At 36.4% G+C, this 24171-nt stretch overlaps 1 protein-coding gene across 3 annotated transcripts in view; it reads right to left on the bottom strand.

Moving 5' to 3' along the window:
* Positions 1-24171, bottom strand: part of rnf167 (ring finger protein 167) — a 99863-nt gene that overhangs the window by 5536 nt on the left and 70156 nt on the right. For all 3 annotated transcript variants that reach the window (XM_028798167.2, XM_028798165.2, XM_051924086.1), the window contains 3 exons: positions 16757-16847; positions 15640-15745; positions 15040-15133 (listed from right to left, as the gene is read on the bottom strand). In XM_028798167.2, coding sequence (XP_028654000.2) covers positions 15040-15133; positions 15640-15745; positions 16757-16847 — 291 coding nt within the window. The remainder of the gene's footprint in view (positions 1-15039; positions 15134-15639; positions 15746-16756; positions 16848-24171) is intronic.

Raw genomic sequence — 24171 nt, forward strand, 5'->3', positions numbered from 1 at the left:
ACATCATGTTGCTATGACTGAATATACAAAGAACATACTTGCATGAAAATGATTGTTACAACATTGAACACCACCATGCAATTTCTCCTGCTTAAAAATAAACAGGTAACCCAATTCAAAACAGAAACTGTAGTAATGAAAGTTATGACAGAGGGCATGAAAAAGGTCAAAGAGCAACTGTACGAAAGCAAAATGTAAACCATCAAATTTCACATTTCTTTTACATTATTTGACAATACAATTGTCTTACTTAAAAAATGCAACTGAAGCATTGCAAGATTATTTTGCTATTATGCCATTGTAGAACACTGTTAGAACATCAACATTTTTAGATGGATTCATCCTAAGAAGATGAGAAAAACTGAAACAGTGCACACAACAGAATAATTTAAAATTTTTTTTATAAAAAGTATTAATGTGATGAGCCACGCAACACACATGCTTACTTAAATGTACCTTACTGTTCTTGACTCACTTTCTTTGTATATTTTACATAAAAAAAACAAACCATAATGCTCACGTCAAAGGTCAGTCTAAAATCAATTACTAAACAATTCAATGGTTCACTAAATTATAAAGTATATGTAGCTTTTCAAATTATGTTACATTATCTAGAATTTAAACATAAAAATTTGACTACACTTTAGAAAATAAATATAGCTACTTACAAGGAAGTAAGAAGTAAGTAAGAAAGAAGACACTGAAGGATACATTTTGCTTGTGATAATATCAAGACAATGACTGGAATAATGTTAGTTTTTTGCCTAGTACTTCTTGCCTTAAATTACTTATCTAGTATACTTAACTAGAAAGGTAAAAAAAATGTCCAGGAAGTTTACAGTGGCACATATCTCCTGAATGTAGAATTACATGGTCAACCACTGCAAATAAAGATCGTATTCAGATATAGAAATTAACCAACAATTTAAAATTTACCAAGGATAAGTACAGTTACAGTTTATAAATGCAGTGACTATTTGTGATGGAAAAAGATGAGTATAAAACTTAACTCAATAGGTGCTCTTTTAATCCAAACAAGGTAATGCACATTAAGGAGGAAGCCACTGGTTTGCTAATCTCTTAGGCTGTTGCTTCTTTCTAGCTGAGTCATAAAGTCTAGAGCCATCTTTCGGTATTATTCGCTATTAAAAGTCTCTAGCAATAATGTCACTTATGTTGATCTTTCATTTGTGTATTAAGTACCTTTTAAAGATTACTAATTAAAACGTAAAACTGTATTAATATAAACTGCATGTTTTAATTAGGCTCTTAATGACCAAATGTTTTTTTTACCTCCAATCATGTTGAAATTCTCACATGCCACACTTTTTTTTTCACCCTATTCTCACCATGTAGACATTTGATAAATGTTTAGCACTTTAGTGTCTGTTACTAAACTCTGCTGCAATGCTAAGTCGAGCTCTTGGCATAACATGTACTCCAATGGTATTAAAATATGTATTTTAAGTAGAACATTCCAAAACTACAAAAAATACAAACCATGCACAAAACCTTCTGAATATGAACCTGAAGAGAGTGTTTCACACTGATGATTTTATTAATAGCTACAAATGATCTCCTGTGCACTAAAATATTTGATTTACAAATTTATAACATTAGATGTTTATTGTGTGTTTATGGTTTCAGAACAAACAGAACACTTTGTCTTATTGAATTTGTAATGTAGGAGAAAAATACATTTTGGGTATTTATTCTTGCCTAGTCAATATGTACTAGATCCCCTTCACATGCCAAAGTCAAGAGATGGACTTCAGAATACTATCATGATGAGGATATCTCATTCTCAAATACCACCTAAATTCAATTCAACATTACAGTTTGTTCTATGGTGGCAACACTTTCTTTTGTCAGTGCTTAAGAATGGATGTGCATGAGATATGAGATACTACAGTATATGGATTAGTGATCTGTCATCTGTATTAATTCTTCAAGGCCAATTAAATATGAGCAAGGCCTATGCATAATGGGTGCATAGAATGTTGATTTCTGAAGTGATGCAACACTGCACTAAAAGTTCCAAGAAGAATCTCAAGCTAAATAATTTGGAATGGGAGAAATTAAGGAAATATTAAATAACTGGAGGTGAAATCCTGATATATCATTATAACCGAGAGACCCAACTGAAACAAAGGAAGCAAGGTGATTTTCAAAAACCAAAGAAATCTAACATCCAAGCCAGTACCAGTAAATATCACATTCACTTTTTTATGACATTATGGGTCTGGTCCAGATTTATTACAGCCCCCAAAAGTCCCATATAATTGGTCAATGTTACGCTTATTTACTTTGCCATTTACAGATGTCTCCATGGAAAAATTGATGATAAATATAGTTGAGCATCCAAGCATCCAATTTGAGCTTCATGATAACCTTGCAAAGCATAGTTTGCAAAGGTTGCACTATGAAACAGAATTGGAGATGCCATTATGATTTAAATTTGTTCTCATGTTATTCTCTACACTTTGAAGAGTACTGTATATATGAAACAACATTTTTGAAAATACAGGAAACCATGTCCCATACTGATTCAATGCAGTATGCAGCATTTTAAATTCCAATACGGGAATGGGGACGATCCCATATTATAAGGGAGAGGTGTTTTGAATGAAGTTCTTTATCAAGAAACAACATACAAAATTATCAAGATTAATTTCATGAATGGAAAAATAAAGTTTCACTTAAGAGCATAATTTCATGTGCCAAATGAATATATCCCATGACTGTGAAAAAATAAGACTGACTTGGAAAATACCAAATGTTTCCTTTAGGATAGACAAGTCAAAACATGAAGTAACCTGTGAAAGCACTCATATTGACAATGAAAGAAATTCTGCCTCTGAATCAACTGTTGACAACAGAAAAGAATTTGCTCTTACTGAACCATATACTGCTAGCACACTTGCCTATTTAAAATGTACTCTGTAGATTGATAGTCTACATCTGTAACCCTAACCTTTTTTTGTTTTTTATAAAAACTATTCCCCCGTTCTTCTTATGTTTTAAATATTCTGTAGTGCACAGAGACAAAAAAAAAAAAAATCTATGATACAGTTCAACGTCAATACAAACAGCTGGTGTGTAGTGCAGGACCTGAACAGACTTGCATTATTTATAAGTAACAACGACTAGAGTGCATTGAAAATTAAAAATGACAACAGTGTGCAAAGAAAAAAGTGTTTTTGTACTTTATGCTCCTAGATAATTTCACTTTCCATGTGTCCCCACTTTTGACATACTCAACAGAACTGAAACAGTAATGTATACTGCTCAAACACTTCAGAAACAGTTAAATTTAGTACTACAAACTGTTTATAAAATTTATCTCATTTAAAGGTGACCCTTAGAAAGGATGCAATTTAAGGCTGAATTTAAAAAAAAAAAATTCAATAGGACAATAGTCTGTCTTTTTTTCAACAACAAAAGCTAGAGTATGGTGAACAGACTGTGGAAAAATAATGTTACTGCATTTATAGTATCATAAAAAAGTTTTCCTGATGCTGTATTAACATGGAGACCCATGAGTAACTGTTTATTAAATGACTAATGAGATACTATTTTAGATAAAAAAAAGACTTCTCTTAAGATTAAAGTAGTTTTTTACCTTCAGAAAATATATCAATACAATTGAGACATTGCACAAATATTTCATGATGAGCTGCTATTAACGGTGTCACTAGAATATATAATTAACACTTAAGTTTGAGATAATTTAATACTCTAACAGGCCCTATGACCAAAGGAGAACTTATATAAATATGTATTTTTAATATTTGTTTAATAACCGCTTGTTCCAAAAAGGAACATCTTATATGAAGCTGAAATTGTCAAGCAAAGCAGTATCCAGCATTCTTATCCAGAAATTCCACAACTGCACTATTTATAAACTGGTACTGTAGAATTTTATTGTTTGACAATAAAAAAAGGTATACCCTTTATTTAATTTTCCAAACAATCTGATATTTTCAGGATTAGCAAGGGTAAAAGCACCCAACATTGTTTGGGATAGAGATTGTTTGGGATTCTTAGAGAATTTACTATCAATTTTGCATGTATGTACATTGAATGTCTAGACATTTAACTTTAAAGTATGCTGCTAACTTTTCATATCAAAACTATGGAAACAATACTATTTAGTGGTCAGACCAGAATACAGTAAACACTGAATGAATGACAGCAACAATTTAGGAATAATTTAATTTAGTAGTATAATTGTTAGCAATGGTACTTCAAGCCAAGACTCAGTAAATGATTCAGTGCTTAAAATTTAGCGTGGGATTGCACGTATCAGGCAGACACTTGGTAATTCCCGCAAATTCTAAATTTTAATGAATACATTTCCAGCACATTTTTATTTGGTAGTACTCTTTCTTACTTATTGTAGGAACACTCAACATCATTTTATTCTCTCTCTCCCCCCCCCCCCCCCCCCCCCCCCACTGTTTTACGTTTTGTTAAAATGTACTATGTCGCCTTCCTGTTGAGCCATTGCTCTGGGCCAGAACACGCAGTTGTGGAATATAGTAACTTCAGATTGCGCTGGGCCAGAACACGCAGTTGTGGAATATAGTAACTTCAGCGAAATTGTCCAAGTGTGCAGCAAAAGACGAGGTTATGGGGCTTATGGCTCCTTTGTTTAAACTTCCCTTTATAATTCAGACCATCCAACAAGATTAGTTTTACAACAGAAAGGGGTTGAAATGGGATATTGACACACAGGTATTCTGCACTGGTATTTCCCCATTCTCTGTAGTTAATGTATGTGTATCATCAGTTCAGACCACAATAACCAATATGTCTGTCTGGACCTCCAAGGAAACAGCCTTGTTGTCCTGCTTTTCAATACAAATTGGTTATAGCCTGCCTTTCGAGGGGATAACACCACAGCCAACTCAACCGCAATCCTCAACCCTGGTTATTCAACTTGTACAAAAAGGAGTGTAATGATTATGACCAGAGGGCCTCTGTAATTTTAGTCCCATTCGAATTGGTCAAATGACAGATTTACTGATAAGCCAATTCACACAGGACTAATTTAACTGACGGTTATTTTTTAAAGACTTTATATACAAGGTAAACCTGTCCTAAATTTTTACTGAGATGTGAACATGCAGTCCATCAAATATTACTGACATAGAGATTCAAATGTCCTCTGGTAATAATTTACCCCACTTTCTGGTGCAAAACTAATCTCATCCAAATAGGGTTAGAACTTAACTTAATTATGTTAAACTGAAGGCTAAAAACAGGCTGAAGTATATTTCTACATACCAGCAATATATAAATTCGGAAAACTGACTTGGATTGTTCAGTGAAATCATATTTATTTTTGTTCTTTTTTATTTGACAAACTGGCAGCTGCCAGTTCACGTCTGTGTTGAGAAATTTCAGAAAAACATACAATTATCAGTTCTTTAATATGTTTATAGTAGACTCACCGACTTTAAACCAGAATTTGAAAAGTACTTATCATCACTTGAACCTTAAGAACATTGGCTGTAATATGAACATCAGCTGTAGAAGGCTGCCACCCCTCTACCTCTGACAAGAAGAACAATCCAGCAGAAAAATTAGGACTTTGTATGATGCCTTTTTCTATGATGCCACAATTCTTCTTTACATTTCCTGTGGCAACAGTCCACAGCAACCTCAAAGCAAACATGTTCACTGGCATAATAATAATAATAGGTACTGTCCTTCTCAAACCCCACTTACTCCAATTCAGAAAAATAGTAAAGAAGAAAAAGGAGAACATGCAAACTCCACACACACACACAGTCACACGCTGGATTTAAACCTAGTATATTGGATCCATAAAGTGGCAGTGTTAATCAGTCTGTACTACTGTGCCACTTAAGCTCATGTGCTAAAAGTGTTTTAATTATATTTTAACCAAATACCTTAGATTTGGATTTCTTTCACACATACAACCTTCAGCTGACTGCTCAGCTCTCTTAAAGCTGCAGATATTATATATATATATATATATATATATATATATATATATATACACACATACATACATACATACATACATACATAAAGTCAAAGTAAAAGGTATGTGAACCCCTAAGAAATTATCTATATTTATGTCTAATTCCCATATAAAACATGGCTGTATCTTCATGTCAGTCACAATAATGAACAAACACAGTCTCCTATAACTAAAGATACACAGATTTTCAGAGAATTTTTGACTATATTGAATAAATCATTCAAAATGTGAAACTGAAGGTTGGAAAAAGTAAGTGAACCCTAAGCTAATGATTTTAAAAAGCTCATTGCAGTCAGAATTTATATTCATAGGCGAAGTGGTGGCTCTGAGGCTAGGGATCTGGACTGGCAATCGGAAGTTTGCCGGTTCGAATCCCGTAAATGCCAAAAAGAGACTCTGCTCTGTTGGGCTCTTGAGCAAGGCCCTTAACCTGCAATTGCTTAGCACTTTGAGTAGTGAGAAAAGCGCTATATAAATGCAAAGAAAAGAATTATTATTATTATTAGAATTTAGCACACCTGGAGTCCATTTAATGAAACGAGTTCAGAGGTGTGGCCTAGAATTACTTTGATTGATAAAAAACACTATAAAGTTTGAGTTTGAGCTTTTGACAAGAAGCATATCCAGATGGGAATCATGCCTTGCACAAAACAGCTGTCTGAAGAGCTACAATCGAGAATTGTTAATCTACATGAGGCTGGAAAGGGTTAAAAAGTCATCTCAAAGATTTTAGATATTCATCAGTTTACTGTTAGGCAAGTTGTCTATAAATGGATAGAATTTGGTATTGTGGCTACTCTGCCTAGAAGTGGGCATCCTGCCAATATGACCCCAAGAGCACAACGCAAAGTCAACAATGAGGTAAAGAAGAACACTAGAGTGACAGCAAAGGACTTGAAGTCATTAGAACTGGCTAACATCTCTGTTCATGAGTCAACTATAAGCAAAACACTGAACAAGAAAGGAGTCCATGGCAGGACACCAAGAAGGAAGCCACTGCTATCAAAAAAGAACATTGCTGAATGCCTGAAGTTTGCAACACAGCACTTGGACACTACATAACGGTACTGGGAAAATGTTTTGTGGAGTGATGAAACCAAAATTGAACTATTTGGGAGGAACAAGCAGAACTTCATTTGGCATAAAAAGGACACTGCATATCAGCATCAAAACATCATCCCTACAGTAAAGTATGGTGGAGGGAACATCATGATTTGGGCCTGCTTTGCTGCATCAGGGCCTGGACAGCTTGAAATCATTGAGGGGAAAATGAATTCACAAGTATATCAACAAATTCTCCAGGATAATGTGAGGGTGTCTGTCCATCAACTTAAGCTCAGAAGAGGCTGGGTGATGCAACAGGATAATGACCCCAAACATCGCAGCAAATCCACAGCACAATGGCTTCAGAAGAACAAACACCGCCTTTTGGAGTGGCCCAGTCACAGCCCAGATCTCAATCCTATTGAGATGCTGTGGAATGACTTGGAGAGCCATACACAGAAGACAACCAAAAAATATGGAAGAGTTAAGGCAGTTCTGCAGGGAAGAATGGGATAAAATTCCCTCCACACGATGTGCAGGTCTGATCTGCAGTTACAGGAAGGGTCTGGTTGAGGACATTGCTGCCAAAGGAGGGTCAACCAGTTATTAAATCCCAAGATTCACTTACTTTTTCCACTACCACTGTGAATGTTGAATGTGTTTGTAAAATAAAGACATGAAAGAGTAGAATTTTTGTGTGTGTCATTGGCTTAAGCTCATTGTGTATATCAGAACCTGTGACTGAGATGAAGATCAGATCACTTTTTATGACCAATTCATGCAGTAAACCAGATAATTCCAAAGGGCTCACATACTTTTTACTTTGACTGTGTATATATATATATATATATATATATATATATATATATATATATATATATATATATAATATAAAATACTTATTTTTCACAACCTGCTTTACATTTTTTAGATTTTTTTATATTACTCTAATAATGCAATAGTTCCTCAGCAAGTCTATTTTTGGCCAAAATGTGAATGGAAATCTCTACAAGCAAAATTTAAGAATTAAAGTTAGAACTGCAAAAACAACAAGTTATTTGAATGACTTGCTGATAGCTTTGTCTACTCAACAACTTTACCTGCTATTTTATAAACTGCACTGCACTATATTACCGTAAACATTAGAAAGAATAAATTGACATAAAAAATGCATGAAATATTAAAATCTTAGTGCGTTTTAAACTCTGGGATGTTGAAACCCTCCCCAGAAAACACTTTCACCACCCAAAACCACCCACACAACCCCCACTCCCCTTTGTGTTAAATTTAAGGAGGGAATCCAAATTTCAAAAATGAATTTCAAGCCCTGTGAAAGTAGATTTACTTCTATTACTACATTGTAATATTTTAATTTTCACTGTCAGGTTAAATTAATTATTTAAAAACAATGTCCTGTAGCCTACAGCTCTTTTTAACAAAGGGTATAACAGGAATTTACCAGTAAGGTTAACAGATACAAAGTATGTGGGAACAAAGCAAGTTCAGAATTTCAGAAATATCAACTTTGCAATTTCCTATGTTAAGAAATAATTCCATAGGTCTTCTCAGGCCAGCATAATGAGTCCATACAAATTCACTGTTTTACTTTTCTTTACAACAGTCAATTGCCTTATTTTCTTCTTCTTCTTTCGGCTGCTCCCGTTAGGGGTTGCCACAGCGGATGATCATCTTCCATATCTTTCTGTCCTCTGCATCTGGCTCTGTTACACCCATCACCTTCATGTCCTCTCTCACCACATCCATAAACCTTCACTTAGGCCTTCCTCTTTTCCTCTTCATTGGCAGCTCTATCCTTAGCATCCTTCTCCCAATATACCCAGCATCTCTCCTCTGCACATGTTCAAACCAACGCAATCTCGCCTCTCTGACTTTGTCTCCCAACCGTCCAACTTGAGCTGACCCTCTAATGTACTCATTTTTAATCCTATCCATCCTCGTCACATCCAGTGCAAATCTTAGCATCTTTAACTCTGCTACCTAGGTCTGTCTCCTGCTTTCTGGTCAGTGCCACCATCTCCAACCCATATAACATAGCTGGTCTCACTACCGTCCTGTAGACCTTCCCTTTCACTCTTGCTGATACCCACCATATCTCCACCTCTCCAGGGTCTCCTCAATCTGCTCCCTACTATCACTACAGATCACAATGTCATCAGCAAACATCATAGTCCACGGGGACACTTGTCTAATCTCGTCTGTCAACCTGTCCATCACCATTGCAAATAAGAAAGGGCTCAGAGCCGATCCCTGATGTAATCCCACCTTCAACTTGAATGCATCCGTCACTCCTATCGCAGACCTCACCACTGTCACACTTCCCTCATACTTACTCTGTACAATTCTTATGTGCTTCTCTGCCACTCCTGACTTCCTCATACAATACCACAGCTCCTCTCGAGGAACCCTGTCATATGCTTTCTCCAGGTCCACAAAGACGCAATGCAACTCCATCTGGCCTTCTCTAAACTTCTCCATCAACATCCTTAGAGCAAACATTGCATCTGTGGTGCTCTTTCTTGGCATGAAACCATACTGCTGCTCACTAACCATCACCTCACTTCTTAACCGAGCTTTTACTACTCTTTCCCATAACTTCATGCTGTGGTTCATCAATTTTATTCCCCTGTAGTTACTGCAGTCTTGCACATCCCCCTTATTCTTAAATATCAGGACCAGTACACTTCTCCACTTCTCAGGCATCCTCTCACTTTCCAAGATTCCATTAAACAATCTGGTTAAAAACTTCACTGCCATCTTTCCTAAACACCTCCATGCTTCCATGGGTATGTCATCTGGACCAACGGCCTTTCCATTTTTCATCCTCTTCATAGCTGTCCTTACTTCCTCCTTGCAAATCTGTTGCACTTCCTGATTCACTATCTCCACATCATCCAACCTCTTCTCTCTCTCGTTCTCTTCATTCATCAGCCTCTCAAAGTACTCCTTCCATCTGCTCAACACACTCTTCTCGCTTGTGAGTACGTTTTTATCTTTATCCTTTATCACCCTAACCTGCTGCACATCTCTCCCAGCTCGGTCCCTCTGTCAAACCAATTGGCACAGGTCCTTTTCTCCCTCCTTAGTGCCTAACTCTCATACAACTCATCATATGCTTTTTCTTTAGCCTTCGCCACCTTTCTCTTCACCTTGCACCTTATCTCCTTGTACTCTTGTCTACTTTCTGCATCTTTCTGACTATCCCACTTCTTCTTTGCCATCCTCTTCCTCTGTATACTCTCCTGTATTTCCTCATTCCACCACCAGGTTTCAAGATGTCACGCCAAGCATCCTTCTTCCTGTCACCCTTACTACTTCTGCTATAGTTTCCCAACTGTCTGATAACTCTTCACTGCCACCCAGTGCCTGTCTCACCTCCTCCCTAAACTCTACCCTGCAGTCTTCCTTTTTCCAACTTCCACCATTTGATCCTTGGCTCTGCCCTCACTCTCTTCCTCTTCTTGATCTCCGACTTCATCCTACAGACCACCATCCTAGGCTGCCTAACTACACATTCCCCTGCCACCACTTTGCTGTCTTCAATCTCCTTCAGATCAGCTCTTCTGCATAGGATATAATCTACCTGTGTGCATCTTCCTCCACTCTTTTACGTCACTCTATGTTCCTCCCTCTTCTTAAAATATGTATTCACCACAGCCATGTCCATCCTTTTGGCAAAATCCACTATCCTCTGACCTTCTTCATTCCTCTCCTTGACACCATACCTGCCCATCAACTCCTCATCTCCACTGTTCCCTTCACCAACACGCCCATTGAAATCCGCTCCAATCACCAGTTTCTGTCCCTTGGGTACACTGTTCATCACTTCAGCCAACTCACTCCAAAAATCTTCTCTCTCACCCATTGCATTCCCAACTTGTGGTGCATTTGCACTAACAACATTCATCATCACACCTCCAATTTCCAGCTTCATAATCATTACTCTGCCCGACACTCTTTTCACCTCCAAAACACTCTTGACATACTGTTCCCTCAGAATAACTCCTACCCCATTTCTCCTCTTATCCACACCACACGCACAATATATCAACCTTCCTTCTCTCCATTACATCTGCTAACTCTCTCCCCTCACTAGTCATACTGCCAATATTCAAAGTTCCTACCCTCAGTTCCACTCTAGTTTCCTCCTCTCCTCCTACCTCCAGACACATCTCCCCCCTCTTCTTCTCCTTCTTTGGCCAACAGTAGCCCAATTTCCGCCAGCACCCTGTTGGCTAACAGTACTGGTGGCGGTTGTCGTTAACCCGGGGCTCGACCGATCCGGTATGGAAATTTGTATTGTTGTCCGCATATTGATTTGGCAAAAATTTACACCAGATGCCCTTCCTGACTTAACCCTCCCCATTTATCCGGGCTTGGGACCGGCACGAAGAAACACACTGGTTTGTGCATTCTCTTATTTTCTTAGATAAAAATATTTAAATAAAAGAGAAAGATAAAAATGATACATACAAGGCTGATTAGAACCATACAAGCAGCATATTAAGCAAATTACAGATATTAATTACCCAAACAAGTTACCAAACCCCATTTATATTTAGCTTGAATTTTTCTTTGAAAAGATACATTATAATGTCACTTGACAGCTAAATTCAAATGTATCCAATGTCCATCATAAAGATTATACTACTTCAACCTTGTACTACAACCTGTTGTGTTGCAAAAACAAAAATAATAAATAGAATAAACTTAACATGTACTTGTTGTGTACCCTTTACACTTCTCATGTGAAGCACCCAGGGGCTTTGTAAAAGAAAACACAAATCACCTAAGCTTTTCAACCCAAGGTTTTTCCCTATTGCTGAACTCCCTATCCGATCATGGAAAATAAGCTCAGAAACACAGTACATTGTTTTGATCAGTATGCAGGGAAAGGGACTACAGACAAGGAAAGTAGACTGACTGGTAAAATGAAACCGTCACTACTGTGCCAAAGTACAATTTTAGTAAACTTACTTATCAATTCAGTGGTCAGTATCAAGACCAATCCGATGCTTGCTAGTGAGGTACTTAAAAACCACCATCTGTGTAGCTGTTTACCCCTTAATAATTGCAAGGGAAAAAAACTCTTCAGTTTAAGGGCTACAACCTTAAATATGGAAGCGTAAATTATCATTTCAACATCACCAGTCTTGGCTGTGAAATGTTCCAGTGCATGCAGAACATTGTTTTAGCTGTTTACCCAATTTCTCAATCAGCCCATGCGCTGAAATATTTGTGTTACAAAACTAATAGTTAAATTCCAGGTTTTATCTGCGAGCATATTTCAAAACATACTTACAAGAAGAGATTTAGCTTTGCTGTTTGTCTTAACAAAAACACAAAAAGAGTTTTATCTATAGGTGGGGCAGGAAGCACAATTGGTGGGTGCACTATAAAACAAAAAATAAGTGTGGTGAAAGGCTCCCTCTGGTGGACCTGAGAGAAACTAATTGTTCTAAATAATACCCAGTGGAACTGTTTGTTTTCTCAAAGGCACATGACTGATAAGACTTTCACCATGTTGTATTTAAACTGCAGACAAAGTCATAACAGGTTGCTATTTTTATTTTTTTTTTATAAAGAGTAATGGCATCATTGTTTACACCTGGCTACTATTAAAGTAAATTAACAATGTAATCCACTCAACAAAGTAGCTAGCATGAATACTTAAACAGCACAATACATCAAGATTCACCCAATTTTGAAAAAAGTTGTTGCTGTATAGGTTTAAAAAAATCGAAACGATCCCATTCATTTGTACAATTGACTGATGGGCAAAAAATAATGTAATAATTATTTTAATAATGATTTCCTCCCCCCACCATGCTTTCCATTACTCCCATGTCAAAGATGGCATACGTCATCATTTTTAGCCTTCGGAAACCTTTGGAAAATGTCAAAAATCTCCCGAGTCAAAAATAAATATTTACATATTTCAAAACAGGTTTTTCTCAGCATAAAAAGAGTATTCATTTTCCCTTGACATATGCTCTGAAAGGAAACATATCCTTTTCTTTATAGTCTTAAAAAAACTGAAAGTAAATAAATAAATAAAAACCAAAGAAAGTGAAAATCAATATTCAGTCACCAATTTTAAAGAATTTAAGAGCATATGATAAGTCAAAAAGAATCTTTTTGCTAGGAAAAACCTTTCAAAATTATTTAAATATCATTATTGGTTCAGGAGATATTAGACATCATGCAGAGGATGCAAAGGCTAAAAATAGTGATGGCTGCTATCTTTGAAGGGGATTTAACAGAAAGCAGAGTAGTGGGTAAAAAGCAAGTATTTTTGTCCATCAAACATCCATACAAATGAATGGGATTTTTTTTTTTTTTTAATATAAATCATGCAGCACACCACATGTGTGATCCTGCATGTAATGACTAATTTTCACTTGCTACTGATTTTAAACTGCATACAGAATATAGGGCACCTATAACAAGATGCTTCACAATAAACTGAAATTATACATAAAAAAATTTATATAACAATAGCCTTCTCTTTTTTAATTATGTTTTGTGCTGAAGGTGCAAGAAATGCAACAAAGCTAGCCATCATGGCTGTGTCATCTATCACCTGATCTATACATTCATCATTTTAGTTTTAGAAATTTTAACAAATGAATTATATTAACCATTTTTAAAAAAGTGGTGCAAATGGTAATAATGGTATCTGAAACTACATCATTTAAATGTTAGTAAATTATGTATTGTATTATGTTACTTAATTTAAAATTGGGTATGTGATATTCCTAGGGGTGTTCTGTATGAGTCAAAAATTAGCCCAATAACTGGAATCGTACAATTTACGACAGATAAACAATAATACTACATTCAGTATAATTTGAGTTTGCATTATGGAGAACATAAACAGCTGTATAATGAAAATGTAGCAATACAACAGCTACTACTCAGCCATTTTGTATAAAAATATTTAATGATATACGCAGGTATAATTTCTGTGCCATATTTCCAGGTTTTGTGTAATTATGAAATGGACAGACACTATTTCCTCAATAAATAAATAAATAAATAAATGACCAAGTATGATATTTTTGTCTCTTGTTTAGCTGAATTCTCCATAACTACTTTTGGGACTTGTGTGGAAATCCGATGAAGTTTTAAGTCATATTTATGGAGGAATATGGAAAATTCTGAAGGGTTTACTAACTTTCAAGCACCAATGTATACTGTAAGCTGGAACATTAAGTCTTAATCAGTAACTCAGTAGCAAAAAGCTTGTATCTGAACTCACTGAGGTACAGTTTAATTGCAGGAGACCAATTTAAATATTAAGCATCAACCTAGGCTGAAAAGTATAATGGAAGGCACAGACCCCGGCTGGCAGCCCACCGTAATGGCTGGGTAACCTGAGTGCGATGGATGCTTTTTCTTTTCCTGGTTAGAAAGCTGGTACTGTTGAAAGATGGTAGGAGATTGCCTCTTAAGGTCATGCGCAAATCCCCTACACCCTCAAACTCCTATATGGACAAACTACAGGGCTGCATGAGGGTTTTAGTTTTGGTGGCAGCAGCAACAGGATATAGAGAAGATATATTGATAAAGGTAATACTTAATGGAAAAATTAATTGTATTTTAATTCAAATATCTACTAAAATAGACTCTTTCATTTTTCTAAATTACTAACTCCTTTTTTCTGATTTGCCCCAAATTTTAGGCTACCTTTGTGAAATTAAAGTTGTCAATTTAAAATTATTATTTCAGAACTCCGGTAGAACAACCTTCGTTTTGACATTTTCAAGCTTCCTGACACAAGTGATCAGACACCTAACTAGAGACTAAATCTCATTCATTCCTTTAAATTACCAATAAATATTACTTTGGCTTCAAAAACAAATGAATAAAAGATTTAATGTTTCTCTTAGTGTGTCTCATTACAATTGTACCTTTCAATAACAAGAAAAGACAAATGTCTCAGACTTAAAACAGCTACATACCCTTCTTAAATTTATGAACAGGGATCTTCTTCAGTTGGTCTTTAGTAAGCCTGTTCCTCCTCAGCCTCCTGCGGTACTGTATGCACCGTACAATCTACAAAGAAGGTTAAAAAAAACCCCACCATATTACACAACAGTCATTGTAACCATGAAAATCCTAACCAATCTCCACCCCACCAAGGCCATTTTTAGTTTTCATAACTCAAATATTTCCATGGATCTCTTTTTCAGTACATCTCAGTTAGTTAAAACAAAGGAGTAAATCTGGGTCAGAATATGTTTTTACTTTGTAGAAAGCAGTAATACTGGCATTTTCAAACAGGTATCTATAGCACAAAAAGCAAAGGTTTCAGAAATACCTGCACTCCTACAAAAACTGGAATTATGGAATAAACATGTATATTGTGGAAACATACTAAAGATGCATTTCTTCAATTACTATGAAGCACAAGTATGATTATATATAGCAGTGGTGTTTATTATATTCACATATAATAAGAAGTAGTGATTATAACCAGTTTCAAAATGTACAGAAAACAAGCAGTTGCATAGAATTTGCAGGTAGTGAAAACATTGTAAGAAAGATGATCTGAAACTAACCATAACTGATAACATGACGATGATGACGATAGCAACCACACCAGTAAAAGGGATGAGGTAGAAGCCAAGAGGAAAGGCGTAATCCGGAAGCAAGACAATGTGAGCACTATGCCAAAAAAACAAAAACAAACTTGCTTAGCAGATCCACTCAATGAAGAACACCATAACATTCTCAACTGCTAATCTGCCAAGAAAGCTTTTATTGATTTGTCAGTGGTCTCTGGTCTTTTAGCAGCCACAGTATTATTATTAAATTTACACTTGGCCACAGGTGAATATTCAAGATGGATACATTTATTCATTGGGGAGAGCCAATTCTAAAACAAAACAAAAAACCCAAGACTCCCTAGCAGTTTTACAAATATTTGTGAATTTGGAGAGGTGTCAGCTAACTCTTAAGAATTACCCAGGACACCGGAAGTGGACTCACCTGTGCTTGCTGACCAACTGGCTTTCGTAAGATGACACTGGAAATACCATATCTTAGCTGTAGGAGTCCTATTAATCTTTTCCTGGAGAAATTACCTCCAGATAGACAATGCTTTTAGTGAAAACTTTAAGCCTTGTCATCCGTTGCTGTGGTGTTTCACTTGCACTTTATTGAGCATTGGTTTTTTCTTTGTTTTGACGTTGTCTCTCTTCATCTTTGACATTAGCACAACGTCACTGATGCGTGGTGGAGTTTGTTGCACACAGGTCTTTCGTAGTGAGAAGTGAGGTGCACGCAAACGCCAAAGGTGGAGTTTGTTGCACACAGGTCTCTCGTAGTGAGAAGTGAGGTGCACGCAAACGCCAACAAAAGTTAAAAGTGCATTCATGTGCCATCTAGTGGCTGTGGCTGAGCATGAGCAGAGCACACTGATCCATACACACAACAGGTCTTTCATTTATATATGTCTAATTACCACTTCAGAGGTGTTTTGGCTCTAGGGCAGTAGGTAAATAAATGTCATAAAAAGGGTTTCACAGACATAATACTGTCAGTCTCAATTTTAAATGGCAAAACTACGAAAAGATCAATGACTAACATGATGTGCTTAAAATATATTTCAAGTAGGAAGATGCACAAGACAGGCTTGGTTTTAGTTGCTTTATTTGCATATGTATAGGTACTTACGCTTTGTCATAAAGGAAGTACAGTTGTAAATATTCTGCTGCAGTGGCACCTATGAAGACTGAAGGGATTTCAATCTGCTTAACAATATCCTCTAAACAAAAAAAGAGAATGTTTTCATTAATACTTCTAAATTGAAGCCAATGTCAAAATTAATTTTATATCTTGTATAAATAAAGATTTTGGCAGCATGGTCAGATTTTATATGTTAGCAAAATTTACATATGGAAAAAAAAATTAGTTAATCTATATTAAACCTGTTTAAACAAACTTGTAAAATGTTCTCAATTAACTAACCTATTAAGACACTTGTATGCAGACCTTGCAAAAAACACACACGCGATCAATTCCTACACATCCAATGGATCGTAAGTTCTATTATACACATTTAGCAACTGATAAAATTTAGCAATACAAAGTAAACACAACACAACAGATTATGTACTGTATATCTTCAGCAAAAAGAACTTTAATTGAGAACAAGAAATGGAGCAAAAACTGTAAAGAATTCAGTTTTTCCACTGAGCCTTTTTTTAGACCTTACTATGTACTTGATCTTTTTTCCATTATTAAATTGTAATATAAATGATCAACCGAATATCCCTTTAAAGTTCACCTAGACTATGGTTATTGTCACTGCACAAAACTAAACTTGTAGGTTGTATCCTGACTCGCTATACCACATGTATATTGTTATACAAAATGCAATTATTTTGAGATATACAAGATCTTTGCCCATCATGTTAGTGTGGCAGCATCATAGATCTCAAGGAATATAATTTAAAGTATTTCAAAGAGTATGGAAACAGATGAGAATATAAAAAATAAAAGGAAAAACAAAAAAATACAACAGATATAGATGAAGGCAGAAAATCCCTTAACCTTTAGCCAAGTTATTATATTTGTGCACATGAACTTCCCCTAGATAGACAAAAATCTATTGTCATTGTCACTTTTATAAAAGAACAACGAAATTGAAGGTGCAGTTGACTCAGTGTGAGGCAAAAGAGTTAAAAAGACAAGAACAGAGAAAATAACAAACCAAATAGTAATAAAAGAACTTTACAAAATACGCAAATTGCACTTGCTGTATATACAAATTGCACTGGTTGACTTAAGGTCTATAATGCACATTGGGAGAATGATATGGAGCAGTTTTATTCTGAGTTCAGGGCCAGGATTGCTTTTGGATAAAAACTGTTTTTAAGGCGGTTTGTCCTGGTTTTCATTGCTCTGTATCTCTTGCCCGATGGCAAAAGCTGGAAGAGGCAATGACCGGGATGTGATGAATCCTGTGAAATGTCTATTGCTTTTTTGCGGCATCGGGAGGTGTAGATTTGTTCCAGAGTGGGGAGGGTACAGCCAATTGTTCTCTCCGCTGTCCTGACGACCCTGTAGAGCGTTTTCCTTTCTGAGGAAATGCAGCTGCCGTACCACACACACAGTCCGTACGTAAGCACTCTCGATGGAACAGTGATAAAAGGCAAGGAGCAGATTTTTGGGGAGATGGTTCTTTCTGAGGATTCTCAGAAAATACAGTCTCTGCTGTGCCTTCCTCAGCAGCTCCTTGGTGTTGGCGCTCCAGGTCAGGTCATCCTCCAGCTAAATGCCCAGAAACCTGAACCCTCTCCACACAGTTCCCATCAATGATGAGTGGTTGGATGTCAGTTTTGTTTTATCTAGTGAAATGCGATTGGTAACTTGCCAATATTATTTATTACTATGCTTTTATATGCATCAACAGAAAACAAACAAAAAAAAAAAAAATAGAACAAAGCAGCTCCAAACCATAAAATTTCCACTATTATGCTTTACAGATGGTATCAGGTTCTTTTGGTCAAATGCTGTGTTTGGTTTTTGCCAAACATGTCTTCTGGTACTATGGCCAAATAACTCTGTCTTTGCCTAGTCTGTCCCGAGCACATTGTTACAAAAGTTTTGTTATTTTCCTAAGTGTTGTGACAGATGTCCGGGGACATTGCCCCACCGGGATGCCGGGAGAAGGGCAGTATTTTCCCTGGAACGTGAGCAATTTCAACGGCTCTAGCCAAAACTGCAACTGCAGTCAGTATGGATGTGTGAATGGAATCAAGACTAGTAAGAAAAACCCCTGCTTGGATCGCTCAGCGACCACTACTGCTGCCCAATCTCTGCATGTGTAATTTCACATTTTTTTAATTTGAAAAACACTGCAACCAGTCGGGCTGCTAAAAAGAAATTAGATTTCCAAACTATAAACTTGCAAAAAAGTATGTCAAAGCTGGTGCCATGGCATACTTTCACTGGTACTCATTTTGGAAGAACTGACACATGTGGAAAAAAATACCTATGGGAAGCAAACAATTTATTTGCATAAATAATGGTAACAGCTCTGGTACCACTGTGTCAACCTTCTACTGCCATGCTTGCCATTTTGTGCCTTTTTCTATATTTAGAAACATCAATAATAACAGCAGGTTAGATTTACTACTGCATAGTCTGCTAGATGCTATAAACACAAATGAAGGTTTTAGTGAATTTATTGTCAATCTGTCACAATAAAAACCTTTATTTCCCCTTGGGATTAATAAAGTATCTATCTATCTATCTATCTATCTATCTATCTATCTATCTATCTATCTATCTATCTATCTATCTATCTATCTATCTATCTATCTATCTATCTATCTATCTATCTATCTATCTATCTATCTATCTATCTATCTATCTATCTATCTATCTATCTATCTATCTATCAAGTAAGTTTGGTTAAGTCATTTGACTCACCATTCTGATTTGCTTTGAATTTCTAAAACGTGAGGCCAAATTGAAAACTACAGAAATTGCGCTAAAGGCAATTTTGTCTTTTTCAGTTAAAAATGGTGATTCAGCTTCAAAACCTGCAAGTCCAAAACAATAATATGGTCTTTAACACTAGAATTACCAAAGCCTACAAAAAAAACTCGTAAACCCATCCCACCTCTCTGTCAGCGTCTTTTGTATTGTAAATGTGTCAATAAGTGCAAGCTGCCTACTATCCCATCCTCCCATCGTCGCAGAAACAGCAAAAATCGCTCTCCCAGCTCAAGCCTTGTTTATCAGGGAGTGAGTTAGTACCTACAGCTATATAGGCTAAATAATATTGTTACTTGGAACATATGCACTTCATGTGAAAATGCATTCAAATAAAGATGTGCTATAACAGAGGTGAACTCAGATGAGGATGAGGGTGCTACATCAGAGAAACAGAACAGAAGCCCTCCCCGCAAGAAACATCCACTCACATATAAGAACAACGCAGCTGCACCAGGTGTAAAGGTGAAACATGATACCGTTTGGATGCAGCAAGAGGTCCAGCGTCATCCTGCCAATCAGTCTGCCCCACACCTGTCCTTCAATGAAACAGCACAACTTACAGAGCTCACCAACATATCGGGCAAAGTCCTGTTTGTGATTATGTTTTGCAATGATCTTTACATAAGAAACATTTATATCTCTCTATTATAAAAGGAAATCGTGGGATGAGAGACTTTCTTGGAGATAATTTCAACTCCCTACTGAAGTGACTTTAGCTGCAAGTGGAAGCGCCACACAACTGTTGTTATGGTTCTTACTTTGCCCAGAAATGGTTTCATAAGCTTTATGACCTTAGTCTCAGAAAGACTTTCTCCCGTGGGGAGACAAGGATCTTTTCCTGAATAAGATCAAACACAGTTGCATAGGGTGCGACAAGAGCTTCCACCTGCAGCTAAAGTCACTTCAGTACACATGTACTGTGTCAGCAGCGTGCCTGTGTTGATCAAGCACAGGAAGCTCTGCAGTCTACTTGTGAGTTTACACCGTAGGAAGATACGTAAATAAATCAAGGTAAATAACATTCGATCTGGCTTTTATATAAGTAACTATAAGTAACACTAGGGGGCTTCGCGTGCCATCCACTTCGCGTCTCCGATGCTCGCGTATGTGGATTTCACTTTCAGCAAACAACAAATCTTTTAATTCTCCCAGATAGGCCTCTTCATTGGGAGGAAACACTACTTTTCCCTGAAGGCAACACGAATTAGATGATCTACAAGTCTTCGACTTAAAGTTTAAAGCCAAACAATATCTACATACTTCTGTCATATCACCTATGTCCATATATTCAATCTCTTTTCCCTGCTCCATTATTTCACAGAGTAATAATTTCCGTTTGTTAGCGCTAATGTGATCTTTACTATCAATTTTTTGAGACTTTTGAACTTTAGTACTTTCATAATCCCTAACCTGCTCTGCATGTGTATCGCACCAATGTGTTTGAACCTCTCTATGACGTTCTACTTTGTCTTCTATTTCTGATCCTGTTTAGAGCTGAGAGCACAGGAACGGTGTCTGACAATAGCATTCACACGAATGAGAAGTGATTGGACTGTAGGCGTGGTTGTAAATGTTTGAGAGGAGGGCGGGACTTGACAAAATCTCTTGGCAAAAAGTCTCTCTCGCGGGAGTTGAAATTACCTCCAAGAAAGTCTCGTCCCAGGATTTCCTTTTATAATAGAAAGATATAAATATTTCTTATGTAAAGACCATCACAAAACAATCACAAACAGGATTTTGCCTGATATGTTGGTGAGCTCTACAAGTTGTGCTGTTTCGTTTAAGGACAGGCGTGGGGCAGACTGACTGGCAGTATGACGCTGGACCTCTTGCTGCATCCAAACGTGCCATGTTTCACCTTTACGCCTGGTGCAGCTGCATTGTTCTTATATGTGAGTGGATGTTTCTTGCGGGGGGGGCTTCTGTTCTGTTTCTCCGATGTAGAACCTTCATCATCATCTGAGTTCACCTGTTATAGCACGTCTTTATTTGAAAACAGCATTTTCAGATCGGGTAGAGCGTGAATGTGACTGGGAGAATAAAACTGAATAAAAAAAAAAACCCAGTAACCTTTACAAGTACCATACATTTATATCGTCTGTTACAGACTCAAATCAAACGTATGTTTTTATTGTATAAAAGTAACAATAAGAGCAGCTCACTACTCAAAACCTTTATTTTGAGATGGGGAAGGCTTGAACCCGCAACCTTTTGAATAGGAATCTGCAGTTCTTAACAGCTGTACTACCAAAGAAGTCATGACAACCAAGTACACTAACCCGAATAACCCGAATTCTTTTTCTTTGCTTATACTCTTGAATAAAAGCACACTTGTTATATTTGTACCTTTTGTAAAAGTGCTTATTTGCTATTTGGACTTCACTCTTCACACATTACACACTTTATGTCAAAATTTTGTCGTTAGTACTAAAACAATAAAAAGTTTGTCTTTTAGGTATGTGTTCAACATTTTTTGCATTTTCCGTCATCCTACACTTACACAGATCTTTGTAGACACTGAACACACATGACATGCATGTGTTCCAAATAACGATATATTGTATTAGCCCATACAGTTCTAGGTACCTCACTCCCTGATATACAAGGCTTGAGCTGGGAGAGGTTTTTGCGGCGGTGACAGGATGGGATAGCAGGCTGCTGGCTGCTTGGGCTTATTGACACATTTACAACACAAAAGATGCTGAATGGAGAGGTGCGAACGGATTTAAGGTGGGCTGGGTTTATGAGTTTTTTCGAAGGCTTTGGTAATTCTAGTGTTAAGGAAACAACGATAAAACACATTTAATTTGACATTTCACCCAACCCTAGCAGCAGCCCCACCACAGACACCCGAAAATGTGTGTTTAAGCCAGTTTTTACTTGCTGCCACACTGCTCCTCTTATGCAACATCTTACTGAAATCTTCATCAAAATAAAGATAAATATCAAATGCATTAAAACATGCTTTAGTTGTTTCTGTATAAAATTCTACGATAGTTTTTCCACTTATTTTTCCACTAAGTGTTAACCAATGATGAATATTCGCTAACACGTGCATTTGACACAGGTTGTCTTTAATAATTGCTCCCATTAATTTCCCCAATTAAACCATCAGGTACAGTATTTATTAAATATCGATAGAGGGAAAATAAGTGGAAAAACTAAGTGTTAACCAATGATGAATACTTGCTAACACGTGTGCATTTGACACAGGTTGTCTTTAATAATTGCTCCCATTAATTTCCCCAATTAAACCATTAGGTACAGTATTTATTAAATATCATTATGCAGATCAAATTTTTAAATAACTATGGTAGCTTCCTGTCTGTAATTAATATAATATATATAATTTAAGGGTTTACATATATTCATTGGCTTACTTTAGCATTTGAGTAAACTTTTTTTTTTTTTATTTATTTGCAGCAGTTAACTCTCCATAATCTCTATGTCATTCAGTACTTTATTAACTACTGCATATGGCCTTTGTGAGATTTTCAAATTCTTCAGAGGACTCAAATATGTTAACTGAAAACATTTATACTATATTTCCGGCATATTTTCCTCTTTCTTCTTACTGTCCTTAATACATAATATATCTTTAAATGTTTTCCTCTTTTGAAATAATAAAAAGAACCTATTGGGATTAGTTTATGTATTTTCAGCTACACTTTTCTACAACTCGCTAATTTCCATTGGATGTGCACAAAAGCAGATTTTTTTCTCTAAAGAAAACATGACTGAGGTTGTCAGATTACTGAAAGTTTGAATCACTTCACTGTCCTAAATCACAGTTGCATGGAACCCATTTGGCATAAAAACAAAAAAACAAAACAAAACAAAACAAACATACAACAGAAGAATAAGAGAAAAGTAATTCTGTAATGTTGAGGAAAATAAAAGCAAACAAAAAAAGCAAAAAAATAGTTTGTGAAATAAGCACTGAACATTCTATGATGGCTATGCGACTGAGTCCTTGGGAAGGCACTGTTACAAAATCTGTTAGTCTTAATTTTGACAAAACTAAGTAATGATCCACTTCTGGAAAATTACAGTAAAGTGAGGTCAGGACATCCTCTTAGGTTAGGAGCGTCACACACCATTCTCTCATGCTGCTTTTTGCCCACTGCTGATACTGATGTAGCATACTGCGAAGAAAAAGATTAAAAAAATACACCAGCCTGTAGAAAAGTGTCATTGTTTCCTATGAACTTATCTGGCTTAGAAAGAAAAAAAAAAAAAAAAAAAAACTACAGTCAGGTTTCTAGGTTTCGTACAGTTCAGTGCATTTCAAATTCCAGAGGCTTGCATGACTTTTCCAGTAGCAGCCAGCACAAGAAACCAGGACTACTTTACAATCCATTTCTGAATATCTACAGCAAAATTACATGAACCTAATAAGAACACATACTGTATGAACTCAAACATGTAGCCTATTTAAAACTGCTGACTGCTTACAAAAACCGACATTAAAGCTTATACTATTTACCCAGAGAACTAGTGGTTGCAGACTATTTATGCAATTCTAGACAGGGATGCATTTTAAAAACAGATGTAAAGTTTTCTGGATGACGAATGTGCCATTA

Source organism: Erpetoichthys calabaricus, chromosome 3 (assembly GCF_900747795.2).
Source record: "Erpetoichthys calabaricus chromosome 3, fErpCal1.3, whole genome shotgun sequence".
Classification (NCBI taxonomy): Eukaryota; Metazoa; Chordata; class Cladistia; order Polypteriformes; family Polypteridae; genus Erpetoichthys; species Erpetoichthys calabaricus.